General features: G+C 42.5%; 1 protein-coding gene across 2 annotated transcripts in view; it reads left to right on the top strand.

Annotated features, from left to right (window-relative positions):
- The first annotated feature begins 9,210 nt into the window (after nucleotides 1-9,210).
- Prpf8 (pre-mRNA processing factor 8) overlaps nucleotides 9,211-23,033 on the top strand; it is a 34,248-nt gene continuing 20,425 nt past the window's right edge. Inside the window, exons 1-24 of one of the 2 annotated variants that reach the window (XM_046446924.2) lie at nucleotides 9,211-9,291; nucleotides 9,496-9,606; nucleotides 10,077-10,245; nucleotides 11,791-11,955; nucleotides 12,046-12,264; nucleotides 12,381-12,593; nucleotides 12,823-12,948; nucleotides 13,045-13,150; nucleotides 15,897-16,087; nucleotides 16,197-16,316; nucleotides 16,407-16,596; nucleotides 16,715-16,834; nucleotides 16,944-17,078; nucleotides 17,593-17,722; nucleotides 18,046-18,242; nucleotides 18,372-18,578; nucleotides 18,702-18,865; nucleotides 19,013-19,139; nucleotides 19,259-19,451; nucleotides 19,721-19,908; nucleotides 20,042-20,280; nucleotides 20,456-20,602; nucleotides 20,787-20,997; nucleotides 21,254-21,370. In XM_046446924.2, the coding sequence (XP_046302880.1) occupies nucleotides 9,507-9,606; nucleotides 10,077-10,245; nucleotides 11,791-11,955; nucleotides 12,046-12,264; nucleotides 12,381-12,593; nucleotides 12,823-12,948; nucleotides 13,045-13,150; nucleotides 15,897-16,087; nucleotides 16,197-16,316; nucleotides 16,407-16,596; nucleotides 16,715-16,834; nucleotides 16,944-17,078; nucleotides 17,593-17,722; nucleotides 18,046-18,242; nucleotides 18,372-18,578; nucleotides 18,702-18,865; nucleotides 19,013-19,139; nucleotides 19,259-19,451; nucleotides 19,721-19,908; nucleotides 20,042-20,280; nucleotides 20,456-20,602; nucleotides 20,787-20,997; nucleotides 21,254-21,370 (3,774 nt within the window). In that variant the 5' untranslated portion in view covers nucleotides 9,211-9,291; nucleotides 9,496-9,506. Of the gene's footprint in view, nucleotides 9,292-9,353; nucleotides 9,607-10,076; nucleotides 10,246-11,790; nucleotides 11,956-12,045; nucleotides 12,265-12,380; nucleotides 12,594-12,822; nucleotides 12,949-13,044; nucleotides 13,151-15,896; nucleotides 16,088-16,196; nucleotides 16,317-16,406; nucleotides 16,597-16,714; nucleotides 16,835-16,943; nucleotides 17,079-17,592; nucleotides 17,723-18,045; nucleotides 18,243-18,371; nucleotides 18,579-18,701; nucleotides 18,866-19,012; nucleotides 19,140-19,258; nucleotides 19,452-19,720; nucleotides 19,909-20,041; nucleotides 20,281-20,455; nucleotides 20,603-20,786; nucleotides 20,998-21,253; nucleotides 21,371-23,033 lie in introns of those variants that run through there. The other variant, XM_046446925.2, reaches the window with a different exon arrangement.

Here is a 23,033-nt window from a genome sequence, read left to right as displayed (position 1 = left end):
GACTGTCCCTGCATCACATCCCAAGTCAGGGCATTGCAAAAGGAAGACAGAGAAGCTTGCACAACTGGTATGTCACAAATGCTTGATTCAGACCAACAGTGCCACCTACTTATTCATCAGCTCCCCTTAGCAGCTTGTCCAAACACCATTTTCCTCAAGCTCCTGCCCTTTCTTCCCCATTTCTGTTTGCAGAATCCAAATGTTCCTGCCTTCCACAATGAGTCAATGGCATTGCTCTGCAAGACTAGAAGAATATAGGAATTATGAATGGGGAACTAGGGTCCTGGGGAGATTGAGGAGGGAAATGGACACAGTCTAAGGCAACTGTAGCAGCATTTTCTTGACATATATCAACTCTTTTTTGTAACTGGGGCTTGAACCCTGAGGCAGTTTACCACTGAGCTACATCCCTAGCCCTTTATTTTTATTTTTATTTTTTTAGCTGTAGATGGACACAATATCTTTATTTTTATGTGATGCTAAGGATAGAACCCAGTGACACACATGTGCAAGGCAGCGCTCTACCTCTGAGCTACAACCCTAGCCCCATTCACAGTCCTTTTGATTTTTAGTTTTGAGATAGGATCTGCACCTGGCATATATGGACTCCTAAAAAATCATATGAACTTTACATTCCCCTTCAAAATCTATCATTATCTGTTTTAACATAAAAATAATATTTGAAATAAAGTTTCAATGAAATTGCAATCCTTGTGGGGTGCAATGGTTCATGCATATAATCCTAGTGGCTTGGGAGGCTGAGGCAGGATTGAGAGTTCAAAGCCAGGCTCAGCAACTTAGTGAGATCTTTTTTTTTTTTTAATATTCTTTATTTTATTTTTATGTGGTGCTGAGGATCGAACCCAGTGCCTCACGCATGCTAAGCCAGCTCTCTACCGCTGAGCCACAACCCCAGCCCAACTTAGTGAGATCTTAAGCAACTCAGCAAGACCCTGTCTCTAAGTGATCTACTACTGGAAGTAGTTTTTGTTTTGAGACAAGGTCTTGCTAAATCACTCAGACTGGCCTTGAACTTGTGATCCTTCTCTAAGTAAAATATTTTTTTTAAAGGCTGGGGATGTGTCTCAGTGGCTAAGAGCCCCTGGATTCAATCCCTGGTACAAAAAAAAAAAAAGCAATATTTGATTTTTAAAAATTTAACAAAATTTCAAGTGAAATTGTCAATATTGTGATCTAAGGAAGATATGCCATTTTATTCTGTGGTTTCAAGTATCTCTAGCACCTTTTACTTTTCCTTTTTTTCCTTTCAACAAATATTTATAAAGTACCTACTATATACCAAGCACATAGGAAGATACATAGTAGTGAGTTCCTCAGGGAGTCTGGAGTAAGATGGGAAATTGGGAAAGTAGGAATCGTCCAGGGGAGGCAAACTAGAGGTGATGAATGTAGAGAAAGGTCACCCAAGTATATACAGCCCAAGAATGAACAGATGACCTATAGATGATGAGTTGGTTTCCTTCTGACATCCCAGGGGTCCTGATCAGAATCCTTCCTCTTAAATCTATACTTTCCAGTATTCTCCTAGCCTATGCATAGCAGTGCCAGTGTGAGTCAGGAAAACAGGAATCCTCCTCAAGTTAAACTATCCACCTCCACTTCCTACATACACATGCAACTAATCACCAAGTTCAGAATGACTTTCACATCTATCCATTCCTTTCCAACTTTGTTGCCCCATCCTGGGCTAATCAGCTGTAATTGGCCTCACAAGTATTCTCTCCATGGCAGCTCATCTATGAATGGTAAAATGCAAATGTGATCATGTAATTTCCATGCAAAATAACATCCCATTTAAAAAATACCATTTAAAAATGGTATTGGGATTGAATTTAGGTGCACTCTATCACTAAGATATATCCCCAGCCATTTTAGTTTTTGTTTTGAAACAGGGTCTTGCTAAGTCACTCAGACTGGCCTTGAACTTGTGATCTTTCTCCTGTCTCAGCCTCTGGGATTACCTGCATGCACCACTGGTATTTTCTATTTCACTTTTTGTGTGACTTTCTTCAGTTTACCAAACATGTCATGCTTCTTCTTCTTCTTTTTTTTTTAATATTTATTTCTTAGGTGTAGATGGACTCAACACAATGCCTTTATTTTTATGTGGTGCTGAGGATCGAACCTGGGTCCCACTGGTGCTAGGCAAGCACTCTACCGCTGAACCACAATCCCAGCCCCATGCTTCTTCTTTTCTTAGGACCCACATCAGCAGTGCCCAGTGCCTGATATGCTTTCCATTCTCCCCACTTTGATCCTTCTGGCTTTCCTCCTTCTTCTCACTTTTTGTCTTATACATTTTCATTCTGCAGTGCTCATTTCCAACATCTCTTTCCATAAAAAAATTTCCAAGACTCTTCACCCACAATTACGTTAAATCTCTCTGTGCTTCTCATCAGAAGCATTTATTACAACTTCAATTAAATAACCAATATAGGCTTTGAGAAAAGTCCATAATAAGAAATATGTACAGAAGAAAATAAAATGAAAGAGAAAAATGGGAACAACTGTGGATAAAATACACATGGATAATAAAACTTGAGAAAAGATCTTCTTAAGTTCCTCAGAGAGACAAGGGAATATATTGTAACCACGAGAAAAGAACATGATACTACCAAAAGAAACATTCAGAAAGAACTAAACAGAGTACTTGAGAATTAAAAGTGTGATACTGGAAATGAAAAAAACTCCTAGAAGAATGAAAGATAAAGTTAAGAAATCTCCCCCCCAAAAAAGATAATAGAATGAAAAAAATAGAATTAGAAAAGATGAGACACTCATGAGACCATGCAGGAGAGCCAACATCAAAATAATGAAAGGGAACACTAAGAAAGGAAAGAAAATCATCAAATAAATAATGAAATAAATATTCTCAAAACCAAAAAACATGGGCTGGGGATATAACTCTGTTGATAGAATGCTTGCCTAGCGTGCATGAAACCCTGGATTCAATCCCCAGAAACAACCACACACACACACACACACACACACACACACACACCAAAAAACAGGGCGGGAGTTGTAGCTCAGTGGTAGAGTGCTTGCCTAGCATGTGTGAGGCTCTGGCTTGGATTCTCAGCACCACATACAAATAAATAAAAAATAAAGGTCCATCAACAATTAAAAAACAATAAAAAAAAACAACAAAGAAACAAAAACATGAGTAGTCAGATTGAAGGATTCATGGAATTCCCAGAACAAAATAAAAGGGCTGAGGATGTGGTTCAGTGGTTAGGTACCCTTGGGTTTACTCTCTGGTACAAACAAACCAAAAAAAAGAAAGAAAGAAAGAAATCAGATCCACATCAAGCAACATCAATGGACTGTGGGGGGTGGTGCACGCTTGTAATCCTAGCAGTTTGGGAGGTTGAGACAGGAGGATCACAAGTTCAAAGTCAGCTTCAGCAAAAGCAAGGCACTGAGCAACTCAGTGAGAAAACCTGTCTCTAAATAAAATACAAAATAGGGCTGGGGATGTGGCTCAGTGGGTGAGTGCCCCTGAGTTCCATCCCTGGTACCTGTCCCCCACCCCCACCCCCCCAAAAAAAAAGCTAGGGATGTAGATCAGTAGTAAAATACTCCTAGGTTGTATGTCCAGTACAGCGAGGGGGGGAGACAATGGATCGATGCTACCAAAATTCGAAGGAAAAATTATTTCAAACTGGAATTGGATACTTAGCTAAACTAACCATCAAGTGTGAGGGATGAGTAAAGGTATTATCAGATGGGCAAAGTCTCAAATTTATCTTCCATGTATCCTCTAAGAAAGCTCCTGGAAGATACATTTCACCAAAATTAGAGAGTCTACCAAGAAAGAGGAAAACATAGATACAGAAAATAGGAGATTCAGTGCAGAAGAGAAGAAAGGGAATTCCCTACAGGATAGTGAAGGAGGATTACAGGAACAGAGCTGTAAACAGAGAGGGAAACTGGCACATACTGCTTCATATCAGGAAGTTCTGGGAAAGAATTTATTTTTTGGGGGGAGTAGGTGAAGTGGATACATTAATTTATGTGTCTGAACACTTAAGTAGAGAATTAAAAACTAGTAAAGTAACAGTGGTAATTGGCAATCAGTCCATAGAAAACTGAGCAAATACAGCTACATAATGAGCTGCACACTCATGCATAACAGGTGCAGGGAGAGACATTTTAGCAAACTGGCTAAGGGAATGGCTCCTAGAGTGGGACCACAGGATTTAAATTCCAAGCCAGTTATTAGCCACATTGGTCTTTGGCACATTACTTGATGTCTGTGTGCCCCAGTATCCTTGCCTGTGCAATAGAATGACATTAATGGGATTATTGTAAGAATTAAATGGATTAATATGTACAGTGAGCCTAGAATAGTATATAATATACCCAGTGATATATAAGGATAAGCTATTTGTTTAGTCAATTTTTTTCCTTCTATGACCAAAAGTCCCAACAAGAACAATTTTAGAGGAGGAAAAGTTTATTTAGGATTCATGGTTTCAGAGGTCTCAGTCCATAGATGACTGGCTATGTAGCTCTGGACCCAAGGTGAGACAGAACATCATGCTGGAAGAGTGTGGCAAAGGAAATTAGCACAGGAGATGGTCACTAGGAAGCAGAGAAAAAGAGACTCCTCACCAGGTATAAAATATATATGCCACAAAGGCACGCCCGCAATGACCCACCTCCTCCAGCCACACCCTACTTGTTACAGTTAGCACCCAGTTAATCCCCATCAAAAGATTAATGCACTGATTAGGTTAAAGCTCTCAAAATCCAATCATTTCATCTCTCAACTATTTTGCATTGTCTCACACATGAGATTTTTGAGGACACCTCACATCTAAACCATAACAGTTATTATTGCATGTAATTACAATTATGTAAACATTGGTCTTTTTTAGTTGTTTGCTTTTTTTTGTGGTACTGAGTATTGAACCCAGGGATGCTTTGACATTGAGTCACATCCCCAGATCCTTTTATTTTTTTTTTTTATTTTAAGACAGGGTCTTGCTAAGTTGCCCAGGCTGGCCTTGAACTTTTGATTCTCCTGTCTCAGCTTCCTGAGTCGCTGGGATTACAGGCTTGAACTACTTGTGCCTGGCCACAAACATTGATTATTAATCTCACAAGGGCAGGGACTGTAGCTCATTGGTAGAGCACTTGTCTAGCACATGTGGGTCCTGGATTTTCTTCTATGACCAAAAGTCCCAACAAGAACAATTTTAGAGGAGAAAAAGTTTATTTAGGATTTATGGTTTCAGAGGTCTCAGTCCCCAGTACTACAGGAGGTGGGGGGACTTGATTATTTTTTTTATATTTATTTTTTAGTTTTTGGTGGACACAACATCTTTATTTTATTTTTATGTGGTGCTGAGGATCGAACCCAGCGCCCCGTGCATGCCAGGCGAGCACGCTACCGCGAGCCACATCCCCAGCCCTAGGGACTTGATTATTCATTGCACCAAAATTTTAACCATATTAGGAAAAGGGGGTAGTGGGATTTGAGCATACATGTATGGGAACCTGGAGGAAGGGGTGGATCTCCATTTTTCTATAGTGGAAGGACAGTAAACTCCTAACAGTCAAAAATCCAGAAGTAGCAATACATGCTTATTATTCGAAATAATATGCCAAATGTGGAAATATGATATGGAAGTAAGTGCCAAAATAGTTAGCTAAAATTAGTGAAAGTGGTTTCTTTTGGGTATGGAGAAATGGAAGAAGTGAGTATAGATTGCTGTTCTTTGTCAAATCTTTGTAACAAAGCTCTATAAGATGGTATAACTCTGTAAAAACTAAAATCATTATTTATATGACTAGGTATTTAGTGTCCATCTCCCCATGAGCAGCACACATTCTCAGTAGGCAGAATCTAGCATTGTGAACTCTCCTCTGAATTCTGGCATCCTGGAAAGTCTAGGCACCTAGAGGTGCACATTAAATCTTTGAAGAAGGAAATCTTTAAGAAAATTTATGCTTTGAAGAGACTACTTGCAATTGAATGGGAGTTTGCACAAGCTAATCTTTGATCCCTGCCAATTCTATTGTTCTAACCTACCTTCAGTCTTATTTCAATTTCTCTCTCCCCGCTTCTCTCTTCCTTCCCCTCTCCTTCTCTCTCTCTCTCTCCCCTTTCTCCCTTCCCTCCTCTCCCCTCTTCTCTCCACCTCCCCCTTTCTCTCTTCCCTCCCTTCCCTCCCCTCCCTTCCCCCCACAACTTATGTGGTACTGGATATTAAATCCAGAGGCATTTTACCACTGAGCTACATCTCCAAAATGTATTACTACTACTACTACTGCTTCTATCTATCTATCTATCTATCTATCTATCTATCTATCTATCTATTTATGTTAAGACAGGATCTTGTTAAGTTTCTAAGGATCTCATTAAGTTTCTGAGGCTGGTCTCAACTTGAAATCCTCTTGCCTCAGCCTCCCAATGTGGTCATGCATCACCATGACCAGCCATCCCCAGCCCTTCTTATTTTGTGTTTTGAAACAGGGGCTCATTAAATTATCTGGGTTAGCCTCAAACTTGCAATTCTCCTGTATCAACATCACTAGTAGTTGGGATTAAGGTGTGCATTATAGTGCCCTACTTGGTCTTAATTTATCTTTCTCTATCTTACTTTTTTTTTTTTTTTTTGGTGGGTGGCTAGGAATTTAACCCAGGGCCACTGGTTTGGTTGCTGTGAATGGTTCATAATAATGTCAGTTAGTATTTTCTCTTCAGATCTGTTCTGGTTTTGTCACTTTCCTACTCATCTGAGCTTCATCAGAAAGACTAAGTGTGAGCTGTTAAGCAATCCTGAAAGAAGTTCCATATTCTTTAAGCCTTAGTTTCTTCATTTAAAAATTTCATTTATAGGCCTGGCACGGCAGTACAGACCTGTAATCCCAGCAATTTGGAAAGCTGAGGCAGGAGGATCACAAGTTTGAAGTCAGCCTCAACAACTTAGTGAGATCCTGTCTGAAAATAAACAAACAAACAAACAAAAAAAAAAAAAAACGCCTGGGAATGTTGCTCAATGGTAGAGCACTTACCTACTTACCTACCATTAGGACTCACCCTGAAATTGATCCCCAGTATGGCTAAGAGAGATAGAGATAGAGGTAGAGATAGAGGTAGAGAGAGAGAGAGAGAGAGAGAGAGAGAGAGAGAGAGAGAGAAAGAAAGAAAATAGTACAGATATAATGTATACATGTGTGGAACCATTACATGATACCCCATTAATATGTAATTTTTATGTTTTTATGTACCATTTTAATAATGAATAATGAAAACAGTACAGAGAATTCCTACATACCCTCTACTCAGCTTAACTTCTTACATAACCGTAGTATAACAATCAAACCAGGAAATTGACATTGTATCATACTTTTTTGTTTTCTTTTGTTTTAGTTGTAGTTGTACACAATACCTTTATTTTATTTATTTTTATGTGGTGCTGAGGATCAAACCCAGGGCCTTGCACATGCTAGGCTAACGTTACACCACTGAGCCACAACCCCAGCCCTGTGTCATATTTTAAAAAATTATTTTAATTGTATATGGACACAATATATGTATTTATTTTTACGTGGTGCTGAGGATTGAACCCAGGGCCTTGCACCTGCTAGGCAGTATTCTACCACTGAGCTACAACCCAGCCCTGCAACACACTCTTAGTGAAACTACAGACCACATTAAGATCTCACCAAGAGCAATGTTTGAATGTCTGGCACATAGTGAAACTTACACAGGTGGTATTTTTTTTTTTTTTAGGATCTCACTACAATGACTGTGATAATGTTGATGCTAGACTGTTGCCAGGCTGATCTGCTGGCTGTTTCCAGAGAATGCCATGTTCATTCCTCCTTCTAAATTATTATTCTAGGGGCTGGGGATACAGTTCAGTGGTAGAGACCTTGCCTAGCATGCTGTGAAGCAATGACAAAAATAAATAAATGCATTCTAACTCCTAGTTTCTGCCACCTGGAATTAGTTAATTGCTTTCTTTTCATTTACCTGTATCAAATCCTTCACATCCACCCATCTCCATCAAATCTTTAATAATTTCACTTTCCCATTTTTTTCTTTTGGTCCCCCTTTTGCAGGCTGAAGATTAAACACTGGGTCTTGGGCATGCAAGATAAGGGCTCTGCCCCTGAGTTATATTATATCCCCAGTCTTTTTTTTTTTTTTAAAGAGAGAGAGAGAGAGAGAATTTTTTTAATATTTATTTATTATTTTTTTTAGTTCTTGGCAGGCACAACATCTTTGTATGTGGTGCTGAGGATCGAACCCGGGCCGCACCATGACAGGCTAGCACGCTACCACTTGAGCCACATCCCCAGCCCTATCCCCAGTCTTTACTCCTATATTTTCTTCTAAGATCTTTACAGTTTCAGTTCTTACTTAGAGGTCTATGATTTATGTTGAGTTAACCTTTGTGACTGGTGTAAGGATGTGTAGTCATTGCCAGAGAGGAAAGTGGAATGGAAGAGAGACATCCACCAATGAAGCTCCCCAAGGAATCTTTTGTTTTTCTAGGCTCACTGATTAACTGTCACTGGTTAACTCCTACCTGAGTTCGCAAGGAGGAGGAGGAAGCTGGGGGTGGGAGTGGAGGGTGCACCCAGGGACTCACACCTGCTAGGCAAGCACTCTATCCCTGAGTTAAAACCCCAGCTTTGCAGGTTGGATTAAATGCCCTCCTGGGGAATTCCCACCACACCGCATTGCGAAAGCCAAAGTTTTTGACCGCTTTCCTGCTACTCCGTGAGCTCAATGAAGTTGTCTTTTTCTCTGATATTCTAAATCCTTGGTACCCGATGGGCACTCAATAAAGGATGATGGAATGAATGAATGTTATAAACAAAGGACTGATTGACTTGGAGGTAGTACTGCATATCAAGTTTGCATTTATGAGAATAGACACAGAACAATATACAGTGTTGACAAGTTTATTAATATTCTGATGTCTTTGGTTGCTTGCAAGGTAACACGGAAGAGCAATTATTTATTAACTTCTACTAGAGGCCTGGGAAGCAGCCTTGGAAACGCGCTAGGCGGGGCCGACCCCGCCACACCTCCTGGCTCAAATTCTTTCCGCTTATAGACCCGCCCCCTCCGGCTCAGCTTCCAACTCTAATTGGTTTTCTCGCTTATCCATCTGAGCACGTCGGCGCCTATTGGGTCAACTTTTACACCCTAGTTGCGCACTTCCCGGCGTTGGGAACGCGGAGCGGACGTAGGCTTGCCGCCATTGCGCTGAGGAGAAAGTGGCTGTCTGTGTGAAGGGCTGCGGGGTGCGTGGTGGGCTTTCGGAGCTGGGCTGCGGGAGGCGTGGTTGGGGTCGGGCTGAACGGTCGGAGGGGTTGAGCCACGTCAGGCTGAACGTACTGTTAGCGAGGCCGGAGTGTAGGCCGTGGGGTCTCTCCGGACGCGTTCCAGGGGTGCTTTTTGAGGGCCCGGGCCTAGCTCGTTAATTTTTGTTTCCCGCCGCTCCCCAGATACTCCGGGCATGGCCGGAGTATTTCCTTACCGAGGGCCGGGTAACCCAGTGCCCGGCCCTCTAGCCCCGCTGCCGGATTACATGTCAGAGGAGAAGCTGCAGGAGAAAGGTGAGTAATGAGTGGGAGCTGCGCACGGGGACCGGGGACCGGAGACCCGGCTGGTGTGCGCACTCGCGCAAGCTGATTTGAACCTATCCTCTTAAAAATAAGAGCATGTCATCAGGTGTCAGCTCCTTGTTAGCCCCATTTAATTTCATTCAGTCAAGTTATTTTAAGAGTCTCATTTGCAGGTGCTGATACAATGGGGAGTGTAATTGTGATGGAGAGAAGGCTCCTGCCTCTGTAGGGTTTAAATTGCTTTGACAGAGAAGGACAATAAAAACCCTAAATATCTAACAAATATGCCAGTTAGTGGTAAATGCGATGGGGGGGGGACGGAATAAAACGGAGTAAGATAGCAAGATAATTAACAGGGAGTGCTGATCTCTCACAAGGCCTGATGGAGCTTACCCTACTGCAAGAGTTGGGGATAATTAGGCTAAGAGTGTGCAGTCCTTTAAACTGAGATGCTTTTGTAGCCAGAAAATGGCAGCAGTTGCAGGCCAAACGTTATGCAGAAAAGCGGAAGTTTGGATTTGTGGATGCTCAGAAGGAAGATATGCCCCCAGAACATGTCAGGAAGATCATTCGAGACCATGGAGACATGACCAACAGAAAGTTCCGCCATGACAAAAGAGTCTATCTGGGGTAAGCAACGTACTAAAATAATTTTATTTGGAGTTTGGCCTCTTTCTCTTATCTCTGTCCTACAGGTTATAGACTTGGATAAGTCCTCTGTGTTTTCAGGACAGGACCATTCTTTGACAGCATGTCTTTGCAATTATAAGAGGAAGAAAATCACTGGGATTCTGTGATAATTTTCAGATCTTCCAATTGCAATTTATTGCTGATTTCTGTTTTTAATCTGGGATTGGCACTTTAGTTTGTTCTGTTGATGCCAATATAAAGTGCCCCTGTCATTGAGCAGGTTGAAGCCCATAAAGTGTGACACTTCATGCAGTCTAGCTGCCTGCATCTTCCTAGTGACCAAAATTCTGAGGTTTAGGGGATTTAACTCCTGAGATCTTTGAACTGTTGTTTTTCTGTGCCTCAAGAACAAATTGTTGAACAAATCTCTGTTTCATTTGGAGACAAATGTTAACCACTAATGAACAAGTCTAAGCTAGACATGAAAGTTAAAGAAAAAAAATTTTTTTCCAGTGCTGGGAATGAACCCAGGGTCTCATGCATGCTAGGCAGTCACTCTAACACTTACATTTTCAGCCCCTGGGTCATGTCTAATCCCAACTACTCAGGAGGGTGAGGGAGGAGAATCACAAGGTCAAGATCAGCCTAAGCAACTTAGGCCCTAAGCAAGTTAGTGAGATCTTGTCTCAAAATAAAAAATAAGGGGCTGGGGTTATGGCTCAGTGGTAGAGCACACGTCTTGCATGTGTGAAGCACTGGGTTTGATCCTCAGCACCACATAAAAAGAAATAAAGACATTGTGTTCATCTACAACTAAATAAATATTATTTTTTAAATAATAAAAATAAATAAATAAAATGACTGGGGATGTAGCTCAGGGTGCAAGGTCCTGGGTTTAATCCCCAATACTATAAAAATAAGTAACTTTTAAAGAAAATTTTCCTGGGATTACAACATTAATACATACAGGTAATAATTATCTCCTTTCTGTAGGGTACAAGCTAGTGTTTTGTTTTTTTTTTTTTTTTAAAGAGAATTTTAATATTTATTTTTTAGTTATCGGCGGACACAACATCTTTGTTTTGTATGTGGTGCTGAGGATCGAACCTTGGCCGCACGCATGCCAGGCGAGCGCGCTACCGCTTGAGCCACATCCCCAGCCCCCAAGCTAGTGTTTTGATAGACATGAGACAAATAGTTTCAGTAAAGTATGGTGAATAATTTTTTATGGAAGGTTCAGAGGAATAGAATGTGAGATACCCTAAAAACTGTCTTCAGAGGGATAGCTATTGATTTCAGGGGACTTATTCCTAGTATTGTAGTACTGTGAAGTTTAAGAGGAAGATTGGCATGAGGTGAAGTTAGAGATTGGGAGTCAGGACTCCTAGTCATTGAGTGCCTGTGTGTTAAGTTGGGAAATTTGGACTATAAGGCACGATTTTCTGTGGAATGTGATAGTGTGATAACATGTTTCTTTTTGGCATGGGATAAGTAGCACAACACTTTGTCATTCCTAATAAGTCTTTTCTCTTTTTAATGTGATAGTGCCCTAAAGTACATGCCCCATGCAGTCCTCAAACTCCTGGAGAATATGCCTATGCCTTGGGAACAGATCCGGGATGTGCCTGTGCTGTACCATATCACTGGAGCCATTTCCTTCGTCAATGAGATTCCTTGGGTCATTGAGCCAGTCTATATCTCCCAGTGGGGGTGAGAAGGGCTAAATATGGTGTGTGGTATGGGGAGTGGTGGTTGGGGCACAGTGGGTGGAAACTGATGTGTGATATTCTTGTTTTCTAGGTCAATGTGGATCATGATGCGTAGAGAAAAAAGAGACAGGAGGCATTTTAAGAGGATGCGCTTCCCTCCTTTTGATGATGAGGAGCCCCCCTTGGACTATGCTGATAACATTTTAGATGTTGAGCCTCTAGAAGCCATTCAGCTAGAGTTGGACCCTGAGGAGGATGCACCTGTGTTGGACTGGTTTTATGATCACCAGCCATTGAGAGACAGTAGAAAGTAAGGAGTGGGTGGATACCTATAAGAGTTCTGGAAACGGGGGTCCTTGAAGAACAAGAGATGGTATGGTTTGAAAACCTGCCTACTTGTTGTGGACTCCTTTTTTTCCCCCATAGGTATGTTAATGGCTCCACTTACCAGCGCTGGCAGTTCACACTGCCTATGATGTCTACTCTATACCGCCTGGCCAATCAGCTCCTAACAGATTTGGTGGACGACAATTACTTCTATCTTTTTGATCTGAAGGCCTTCTTTACCTCCAAGGCGCTTAATATGGCCATTCCTGGAGGCCCCAAATTTGAACCTCTTGTTCGAGACATTAACCTACAGTAAGTTGGAGAGAGATTTTAGGCACTTTGGGTAGAATGAAGATTAGACGTGTGTGTGTGTGTGTGTGTGTGTGTGTGTGTGTGTATGTCTGTTGATTGAAACCAGAACCTTGTATGTACTAGGGAAATGCTCTTGTTTCTGAGCTACATTCTCAGTCCTTAAACTTGATTCTTGAGATTATGCTATAACTTCCAAATTAGTCTGCTTATCCTTGATTTTGTACTCTAGGGATGAAGATTGGAATGAATTCAATGATATTAACAAAATCATTATTCGGCAGCCTATCCGCACTGAATATAAGATTGCTTTTCCTTACCTATACAACAACCTTCCACATCATGTCCATCTCACCTGGTAAGAGAACTGAAGTGCATCAGTGGGAAAGGAAAAGGCTAATATTTAGGGTGGGCTAAGGCAGGATACTTTGGCTGACTCTTCCTTTCATTTTAGGTATCATACTCCTAATGTTGTGTTCATCAAAACTGAGGATCCTGATTTGCCAGCTTTCTACTTTGATCCTTTGATCAATCCAATCTCTCACAGGCATTCTGTCAAGGTGAGGAGGGACACTTTTTTGTTGAATTTTTTTTGAGATGCTGGAGATTGAACCCAGGACCTTGCTCATGCTAGGCAAGGGCTCTACTCAGCCCCAGCCCTAGAGAAGAGACACTTGGCCTCAGCTTTTAACAGAGAAAGTTTATGAGCTTAGCTATTACTAGATAAAAATGCAATTAGGGAGAGAGAGAGAGAGACATGGTTTCCATACTATTAAATGTTCCCCTTCAAACTATAGGTTAACTTGAGAATTTTATTTGGCTCAAAACAGGTTGCTATAAACTTGGGTTTTGTGATTATCTGTTTGGGCTTATTGTTACTCCTCTTGGGTTCTCTCTGTAGTCTATTCTTGTCTGTCTTATTGGGTTCTTTGTTTTTTTTTGAATCTTTGTTCCCAGAGTAACACACACAAGTTTATTGAAGGGATAGGACAAAGGAAAGGGAACACTCTCAAGGGAGAAAGTGGGTCCTCTCAGAGAGGAGAGAGACATTGTGCCTTTCCTGCACTCCAGTTTTATTGGGGACCCTCAGGTCCACCTCTTTACTTTTTTTTTTTTAAGTTCTAATTAGTTATACTGACAATACATTTTTGACACATCATACATAAGTGGAGTATAATTTCTCATTCTGATTGTACATGATGTAGAATCACACCTGTTGTGTAATCATATATGTACATAGAGTATTAATGTCCAATTCATTCTACTATCCTTCCTACCCCCATACCATTTCCCCTCCCATCACTCCCCTCTGTCTAATCTTCTATTCTTCCCTAGCCCCCAGCCTCCTATTTTTTTGGGGGGGGCAGGTACCGGGGATTGAACTCAGGGGCACTCAACCACTGAGCCACATCCCCAGCCCTATTTTTTTTTTTTTTTGAAAATTCATATTCATTTTATTGATTGATGAAGTTCAGTCTCAGATGTATCATCCAGGCCTTTCTGATACTGTCTCTCTGAGGCTTTTCTTCGGTAGACATCATCTGGGCCCTGGAGAACATGCTCGATTGAGGTTGTGGCTCTGGGTGCGATGGAACCAGGTGTGACTGAAGCTGAAGCCGCCCTGCCCGTCCTCGCTGGGCTCGGCGACCTAGGCGATGAGTGACCGCAGCCGAGTCACTGCCCGGCAGCTGCAAAAATTTGGGAGCTAAAGCTGACCTCCAGGCCTAGATCCCTGTGCAGCTCAGCCAATCAAACTGCTGCTGTTGAGACTCGAGTGCTCCTTGAGAAGGAGACCCAGCCCTATTTTGTATTTTATTTAGAGACAGAGTCTTACTGAGTTGCTTAGCACCTTGCTGTTGCTGAGGCTGGCTTTGAAATTGCAATCCTCCTGCCTCAGCCTCCCAAGCCCCTGGGATTACAGGTGTGTGCCACCATGCCCCGCTCTGCCTCCCCCCACCCATTTTAAAAATCTTTAATGACATATTATCATACAGCCACTTAAAGTGTATAATTCTGTGGTTTTCAGTTTATTTTCAAGTCATGCTGCCAGCACCACAGGCAATTTAAGAACATTTCATCACACCAAAATGAAGCTCTTAGTAGTCACTTTCCATATTTCCCCCACCCCCGTTTCCCTTGCCCTGTACAACTACTGATCTACCTTTTTTTTTTTAATTTTTTTTTTTTTTAAAGAGAGAGAATTTTTTAACATTTATTTTTTAGTTCTCGGCAGACACAACATCTTTGTATGTGGTGCTGAGGATCGAACCCGGGCCGCACGCATGCCTGGCGAGCGCGCTACCGCTTGAGCCACATCCCCAGCCCCTGATCTACCTTTTATCATGAATTTGTTTCTCTCTTCTGGACATTCATATATAAATTCATAGGTCATGTGGTCTTATGACTGACTTTGTATATTTAGCATGATGTTTTCAGTGTTCAGCTTTGTTCCATTGTGTGTATGTGTGTGTGTTTGCTGGTGGGGTCAGTTGAACCCAGGGCCTAGCAAGTGCTATACTAGTGAGCTACCGGCCCCATTGTAGTGTTTTTTTTTTTTTTTTTTTTCGTACCAGGGATTGAACTCAGGGACACTCGACCACTGAGCCCCTTCCCCGGCCCTATTTTGTATTTTATTTAGACATATGGTCTCACTGAGTTGCTTAACACTTCTCTTTTGCTTAGGCTGGCTTTGAACTCACGATCCTCCTGTCTCAGCCTCCCAAGCCATTGTTGACATTACAGGCGTGCGCTACAACCCATTGGTTTTTTTTTTTAATTATACATGGGCACAGTATCTTTGTTTATTTATTTTTATGTGGTGCTAAGTGCTCTGCCATTGAGCCACAACCCCAGACCCCCTTGTGTTCTTAATATGAGCAGATTTTCCCCAAGATCAGACTTTAGAGCTTGGCCAGAAAGTGATGAGTGTTGGTTTTTTTTTTTTTTTTTTTTTAAGTTGTAGAGATGCACACAATACCTTTGTTTTATTTTTATTTATGTTGTGCTGAGGATCAAACTCAGGGCCCCACACGTGCCAGGCAAGCACTCTATCACTGAGCCAAACCCAGCCCTGTGACTGGTGTTTACTATACTAACAGGATTCCCTTCAGAGGTGTTTAGTGGTAAACCAGTTGGGATATGAGAAGAGATGCTTTCTTGGCTTCTTCTTTGCTCCTTTGGCCTCCATTGCCCTAGCCCTTTGGGCTTCACTTGTTTGGCACCTCAGTTCCCGTGGCAGGTGTAGCTCTAGTGCTTACCCTCTTAAATCTGTGCTCAGTTCAAACCTTTTGGGGTTTCATTTTTCAGAGCCAGGAACCATTGCCAGATGATGATGAAGAATTTGAGCTCCCAGAGTTTGTGGAGCCCTTCTTGAAGGACACACCCCTCTATACAGACAATACAGCCAATGGCATTGCCCTCCTTTGGGCCCCACGGCCCTTCAATCTTCGCTCTGGCCGCACCCGCCGGGCTCTGGACATACCCCTTGTCAAGAATTGGTACGGCTTCTTCTACTTAGGGGGATGGTAGTGGATATATAGGAGAAAAGACTTCATCTGGGCAGGCATGCAGCCTTTTTTCAAAGCTCTGGTGGGTTTGTTTTCCCAGGTATCGGGAGCATTGTCCTGCTGGGCAGCCTGTCAAAGTGAGAGTCTCTTACCAGAAGCTGCTTAAGTACTATGTGCTGAATGCCTTGAAACATCGTCCCCCTAAGGCCCAAAAGAAGAGGTAAGTTGCTCAAGGGCCCCTGCTCCAACTTTTGTTCCAGAGAAAATAATCAGTGCCTAATTCTTACTCCATTTTTTTATTGTTGCCCAGGTATCTGTTCCGTTCCTTCAAAGCTACCAAATTCTTTCAGTCCACAAAGCTGGACTGGGTAGAAGTGGGGCTTCAGGTTTGCCGCCAGGGCTACAACATGCTCAACCTTCTCATTCACCGTAAAAACCTTAACTACCTGCACCTGGACTATAACTTCAACCTCAAACCTGTCAAGACACTTACCACTAAGGTCTCACATTGGATCTTAGGGTTCTCCTGGGTTTAGGGATGGATGACTAGTTTTGTTTGGCATGTATCCATTTGGGACCATTACTTATTAATGCCCTTTCTGTTCTTGGTACTTTTAGGAAAGAAAGAAATCTCGTTTTGGGAATGCTTTCCATTTGTGTCGGGAAGTACTGCGTTTAACTAAGCTGGTTGTAGACAGTCATGTGCAATATCGGTTGGGCAATGTGGATGCCTTCCAGGTGAGGCTAGGAGTCCCCGAATTCTTCCCAAATGGGGAGGCTGGGTGAAGCTTTTGCTGACCATAGAACTGGCTCAGGTTCATAATCTGATGGGGCAATTGTATTGCAGCTGGCAGATGGATTGCAGTACATATTTGCCCATGTGGGGCAGCTGACAGGCATGTATCGTTACAAATACAAACTGATGAGACAGATCCGCATGTGCAAGGACCTGAAGCATCTCATCTATTACCGCTTCAACACGGTGAGATCCTGTCCTTACTAACTACTTCCTTAGTTCTTTTTTCATTTTTATATCTAGTCAGGGCTCTTTACTAGGGATATATTCAGAGAGAGAGTATGAGTGTCATTATTGCCCTCACTTTGTGAATCTCAACACTTCCCCCCCAAACCTACTTTTAAGTCTGAATAGGGAGTCTCAGTCACTGACTTCTTCAGAGTTTTTCGTTTACTTCCATTTTAGATGTTGATATTCCATAGTTTTTTTATTTTTTTATTTTTTTAATACTTATTTTTTAGTTTTCGGCGGACACAACATCTTTGTTTGTATGTGGTGCTGAGGATCGAACCCGGGCCGCATGCATGCCAGGCGAGCGTGCTACCGCTTGAGCCACATCCCCAGCCCTCCATAGTTTTTTTAGATGTTGATATTCCATAGTTTTTTTCTTTTTAACGTCCACTTCCCCACTTTATCACTGTTTTCTTTTGTTATTTAATTGAAATGCTAATTTGTATTCTTGACTTCTGCTTGTATCTAGGGTCCTGTGGGGAAGGGCCCTGGCTGTGGCTTCTGGGCTGCTGGCTGGCGTGTCTGGCTGTTTTTTATGCGTGGGATTACTCCTTTGCTAGAGCGATGGCTAGGCAATCTCCTGGCCCGGCAGTTTGAAGGTGAGTGGTCTTTGTCCAGCATTTCCCATTATTGCTTCAAGGGTAGATCATGTGTGCTTCTTTCTTATCTGTTCCCTGCCCTTGTAGAGAATCCCTTCACGCTAGGTTGCTTCTAAATCCCATTATCAAATGAATTCGTCCTGTGATGTGCTGTTTATTGGGTTTCTCTCTGGGGCTTTAAGATTGTCATGTAGCTGTAAGAGTACAAATTTCTCAGATGCATGGTTGTGAATATCTGAAGTAGCTTGTCTTTTTGTATGTGCTGGGCATATGGATGCTCTGTTAATACCAATTTCCATCACTTTGGATCACTCCACTTCTAGGCCGACACTCAAAGGGGGTGGCAAAAACAGTAACGAAGCAGAGAGTGGAGTCACATTTTGATCTTGAACTTCGGGCAGCTGTGATGCATGACATTCTGGATATGATGCCTGAGGGTATCAAACAGAATAAGGCCCGGACAATCCTGCAGCATCTCAGCGAAGCCTGGCGTTGCTGGAAGGCCAACATTCCCTGGAAAGTAGGTTTCTCTCCTACTCCCAAGAAGGCATAGATATCTATCTTCCTGGGGTTAGGAGTACCACTCCCAGGCACCGTTAGGGGCTGTCTGACTTCTGTCACATTCTCAGGGTACCTTTTACATGTTCAGGTCCCCGGACTGCCAACACCCATAGAAAATATGATCCTTCGATATGTGAAAGCCAAGGCTGACTGGTGGACCAATACTGCCCACTATAACCGGGAACGGATCCGCCGTGGGGCCACTGTAGACAAGACCGTGTGCAAAAAGAACTTGGGCCGCCTTACTCGATTGTACCTGAAGGCAGAACAGGAGCGACAGCACAATTACCTAAAGGTTGGGCATAGTAGGCTGGGTTGGGTGTAGGAAGTGGGCAGGGGGGTGGAATGCAGAATTGGGACCTTGTCTTGTCCTGGGATTGGACTATAGTGTGAGGCTAATTTTATATGCAACTTATAGGATGGGCCTTACATCACAGCAGAGGAAGCAGTGGCAGTGTATACCACTACTGTGCATTGGTTGGAAAGCCGAAGGTTCTCGCCCATTCCATTCCCCCCACTGTCCTACAAGCATGACACCAAATTGCTAATTTTGGCTTTGGAGCGACTCAAGGAAGCTTATAGGTGAGGAATGGGATAGTTGGGCTCTTGCCGGGGAGGTAACTGGGAAGGAATGGCATTGTTGTTAGAGTCAAAACAAAGATTTAGTCTCAGTGCTTTCAGGGTTTGACATATTGGTTTTCTCATTCACCTTTCCTGTTGCTTTGTCAGTGTGAAGTCTCGATTAAACCAGTCTCAGAGGGAAGAGTTAGGTCTGATTGAGCAAGCCTATGACAACCCCCATGAGGCATTGTCTCGCATCAAGCGTCACCTCCTCACACAGAGAGCCTTTAAGGAAGTGAGTAACATGTCCCACAAATTTTCTTTTGGGTTGTCCTCCTCTTTCTTTGTACCCAGACGGGCAGTTTTCCACGGGTAATTGCTGGATTGATGTGAGCTGGCTCCCTTGTTCCACAGGTGGGCATTGAATTCATGGATCTTTATAGTCACCTGGTGCCAGTGTATGATGTGGAACCACTGGAGAAGATAACTGATGCCTACTTGGACCAGTATCTGTGGTATGAAGCAGACAAGCGCCGCCTTTTCCCACCCTGGATCAAACCTGCTGATACGGAACCACCTCCACTGCTTGTTTACAAGTGGTGCCAAGGTATAACTTCTGGATTGCTTTCGGGAATGGGCAATGTTTGAGTTCTGTATAAAAATTCTCATTCCAGCAGTGTGATTGGTGTACTGTTTTATTGCATAATAACAAGGCAGTAATGTTAATGTGAGTGAAGGTGACTCTTGTAGTGATCCAGGTAAATGAATGGAGTGGGTAGTGAGATTGTGTTATGGAATTTCTCTATAGCTGCTGTGGGCACTGGTCCTAAAAGGAAATTTCTAATCTGCTGGGAATATGTCTTACCTATTCTTCAGGCATCAATAACTTGCAGGATGTGTGGGAAACCAGTGAGGGTGAGTGCAATGTCATGCTGGAATCACGCTTTGAGAAGATGTATGAAAAGATTGATTTGACCCTGCTCAATAGGCTGCTGCGACTCATTGTGGATCACAACATAGCTGACTACATGACAGCTAAGAACAATGTTGTCATCAACTATAAGGTTTGTGTCGGGGAAGGGGGGATGTGGCCACTAAGTTAGGATTTGCTGAAGGGAGAACAAGAATTTGGACCCTGGAGTGACCTAGGACATAGTTATGGGTTGTTAAGAGTTGCTGGCTATTCTTTCTTTCTAGGATATGAACCATACTAATTCATACGGGATCATCAGAGGACTGCAGTTTGCCTCTTTCATTGTGCAATACTATGGTCTGGTGATGGATTTGCTGGTACTGGGATTGCACCGGGCCAGTGAGATGGCTGGGCCCCCTCAGATGCCAAATGACTTTCTTAGTTTCCAGGACATAGCCACTGAAGCTGCTCATCCCATCCGACTCTTCTGTAGATACATTGATCGAATTCATATTTTCTTCAGGTGAGGGGCTTACCTGATTCTTTTTCCTATAGGTCTCTGAAAGCAGCAGTTAACTCACTGGTGGGTTGGGGCTTTCAAGTGAATGAAGTCTGAAGTGGGGTGGGATTTCTATCTGGGCTGGAGGTCTCATAGGGCCCCAGGGTATTGAGCCTCAACAGTATACCTTGTCTGGTAGGTTCACTGCAGATGAGGCTCGGGACCTGATCCAGCGTTACCTAACAGAGCACCCTGACCCCAACAATGAAAACATCGTTGGCTATAATAACAAGAAATGCTGGCCCCGAGATGCCCGTATGCGCCTCATGAAGCATGATGTCAATTTGTGAGTCTAAGTTGGGGTTTGGGAGCTGGAAAGACATCAGCCTGAGGTCTAATGAGATTTAAGAACATTTAGGAGGTTGTGTTCTGGGTGGGAAGAATGTATCCTGGTAGGGATATTATCAGTTTGGCTTTTAAAGGCAAGTCTTTTCCAGAAGACTGACTGACCATATGTTCTTTGTGGGCAGAGGTCGAGCAGTATTTTGGGACATCAAGAACCGTCTGCCACGATCAGTGACTACAGTTCAGTGGGAGAATAGCTTCGTGTCTGTGTATAGTAAAGACAACCCTAACCTGCTGTTCAACATGTGTGGCTTTGAGTGCCGCATCCTGCCTAAATGCCGCACCAGCTATGAGGAGTTTACACACAAGGATGGGGTCTGGAATCTACAGAATGAGGTAAAGCTTGGGAATAGGATTCTGAATAATCTCACCCCTGTACCTCTGGGACAAATCTGGGTGAGGAACACAGTCATACTTTTTCCCAATAGTTGGGGGTTATAGATGTAAACCACCATGCCCAGCTTGATAAGCATATCTTTTCATTACCAGTCTATTGAGCCTTGTTGAGTGGGTAGGGCTTCATTGTGGTCATATTTGGTCCTTGCTCTTATGACAATTCCAGAGGCAAGTTAACCTTGACATTGTGATTTAGGTTACTAAGGAACGGACAGCTCAGTGTTTCCTGCGTGTGGATGATGAGTCAATGCAGCGATTCCACAACCGTGTACGTCAAATTCTGATGGCTTCTGGCTCTACCACCTTCACCAAGGTATATAAACCCCTTAGCCCCAGCTTCCCTCATATGCCTCTGCTTATTTCATATCCGATTCAGCTCTCCCCCTGGTTTGCACATCTTTCTAACTGTGTTAAGGATACCGGTCTCCATGCTGTGTGAAATAGCAGTCAATTCACATTTATTTTCTGAGAATTCCTTGTAGGGTTTCAGCAGTTTACATCTGTGGAATTGAGATTATCTTAAATAAAGGCAAAAGTAGATGTTGGATTTGAACAAAAAAAGCACATCTTAGTATTTTCCCAGAGGCTTGTTATCTAAGTTATATAGTGCACTTTAACCCAGGAGCATAGACTGCCAATTAAAACGCAGTTTTCACTAGGTATCTGTTTATTTTCCCTCCAATTGTTTCCAGAGACCCAGCTTAAAGGCAACTAGAATTGAGAAAGAATAATCCAAGGGTTTGTTGACTGTGTACACTTAGGTTTCTGCTGGACTTATAAATTCACCTCAGGGCTGGGGATATTGCACAGTGGTAGAGCACTTGTCTTGCATGCTGAGGGTTCAGTCTCTGGTACTGGGGGAAAAAGTCACCTCACTCTGGTTTCCCTTAAAGTAACTTGTAGCTGCAACATTTTCCTTTCAGTTTGACCTTTTTATCTCTTTAAATATGCAGTACATGTAGAATGCTTTATATATACATACATGTATATGTGTATGTGTATATATATATATATGTGTGTGTGTATATATATATGTGTGTGTGTGTGTGTGTGTATATATATATATATATTTTAAGAATGCTTTACATATTTTAGTAAGGCTTCTATTAAGAGTGCAATTTGGGCATTTCCCCGAATTTCTCATGATACACTTTTTTTGAGTGTAGAACAAGGAAAAAGTTTGTCTTTTTTAGGTTTGTCTTTCCCCAGAAAGAGGGAAATATCTAAGGCCAGACAACAGGAATAATGTAACTTGTATTAGTATTTGTTGGTTGCTGCTGTGTTCTAGGTATTGTGCATACACTGGATGCTACCTTCTGAGCTCACTGTCTAGTTGGAGAGACAAATACATGGTCAGAGAACTATAATAGGACATGACATTTATAGAGGTTATTATTTGGGAATCTGGGAACACCACAGAGTTGATTATTTAGGGTAAGGCTACTGAAAGAAGTCATGAGAGAGGGCAGGTGGAGTTGGGACTGTCAGGAGATGAGACTGGATAAATGGACAAGAGCTGTATCATGGAGGGCATTACCAACCTATTCAAAATCCTGTTAGGGCTGGAGCTGCTGCTCTAGTAGAGTGCTTGCGTAGCATGTGTGAGGCACTGGGTTCGACTCTCAGCACTGTATATAAATATAAATTAGAAAGATAGTGGGCATGGTCACACATACCTGTAATCCCAGCATTTTGGGAGACTGAAGCAGGAGGATCACAAGTTTGAAGCCACCCTTAGCAACTTAGCAAGCCCCTGTCTCAAAAAAAAGGGTAGGGGATTAGGGATGTGACTCATTGGCTAAGTGCCCCTATGTTCAATCTGCAGTACCCCCAAAAAAAAGGATGGGATGGAAGATTATTATGGAAGTCTAGGTAAAAAACAAACAAACAATGAAAGCAGATAGAGGAAGGAGAATAGAACAGATTTGATAAGGAGTTAGCAGATAAAGTCAGTAAAACCTAGTTTGGGATACTAG

This window comes from Marmota monax, unplaced genomic scaffold, assembly GCF_021218885.2.
Source record: "Marmota monax isolate L192 unplaced genomic scaffold, Marmota_monax_Labrador192_F-V1.1 WCK01_AAM20220418_F8-fsc00138, whole genome shotgun sequence".
In the NCBI taxonomy this organism is placed as follows: Eukaryota; Metazoa; Chordata; class Mammalia; order Rodentia; family Sciuridae; genus Marmota; species Marmota monax.
This window is presented reverse-complemented; position numbering and strand designations above follow the sequence as displayed.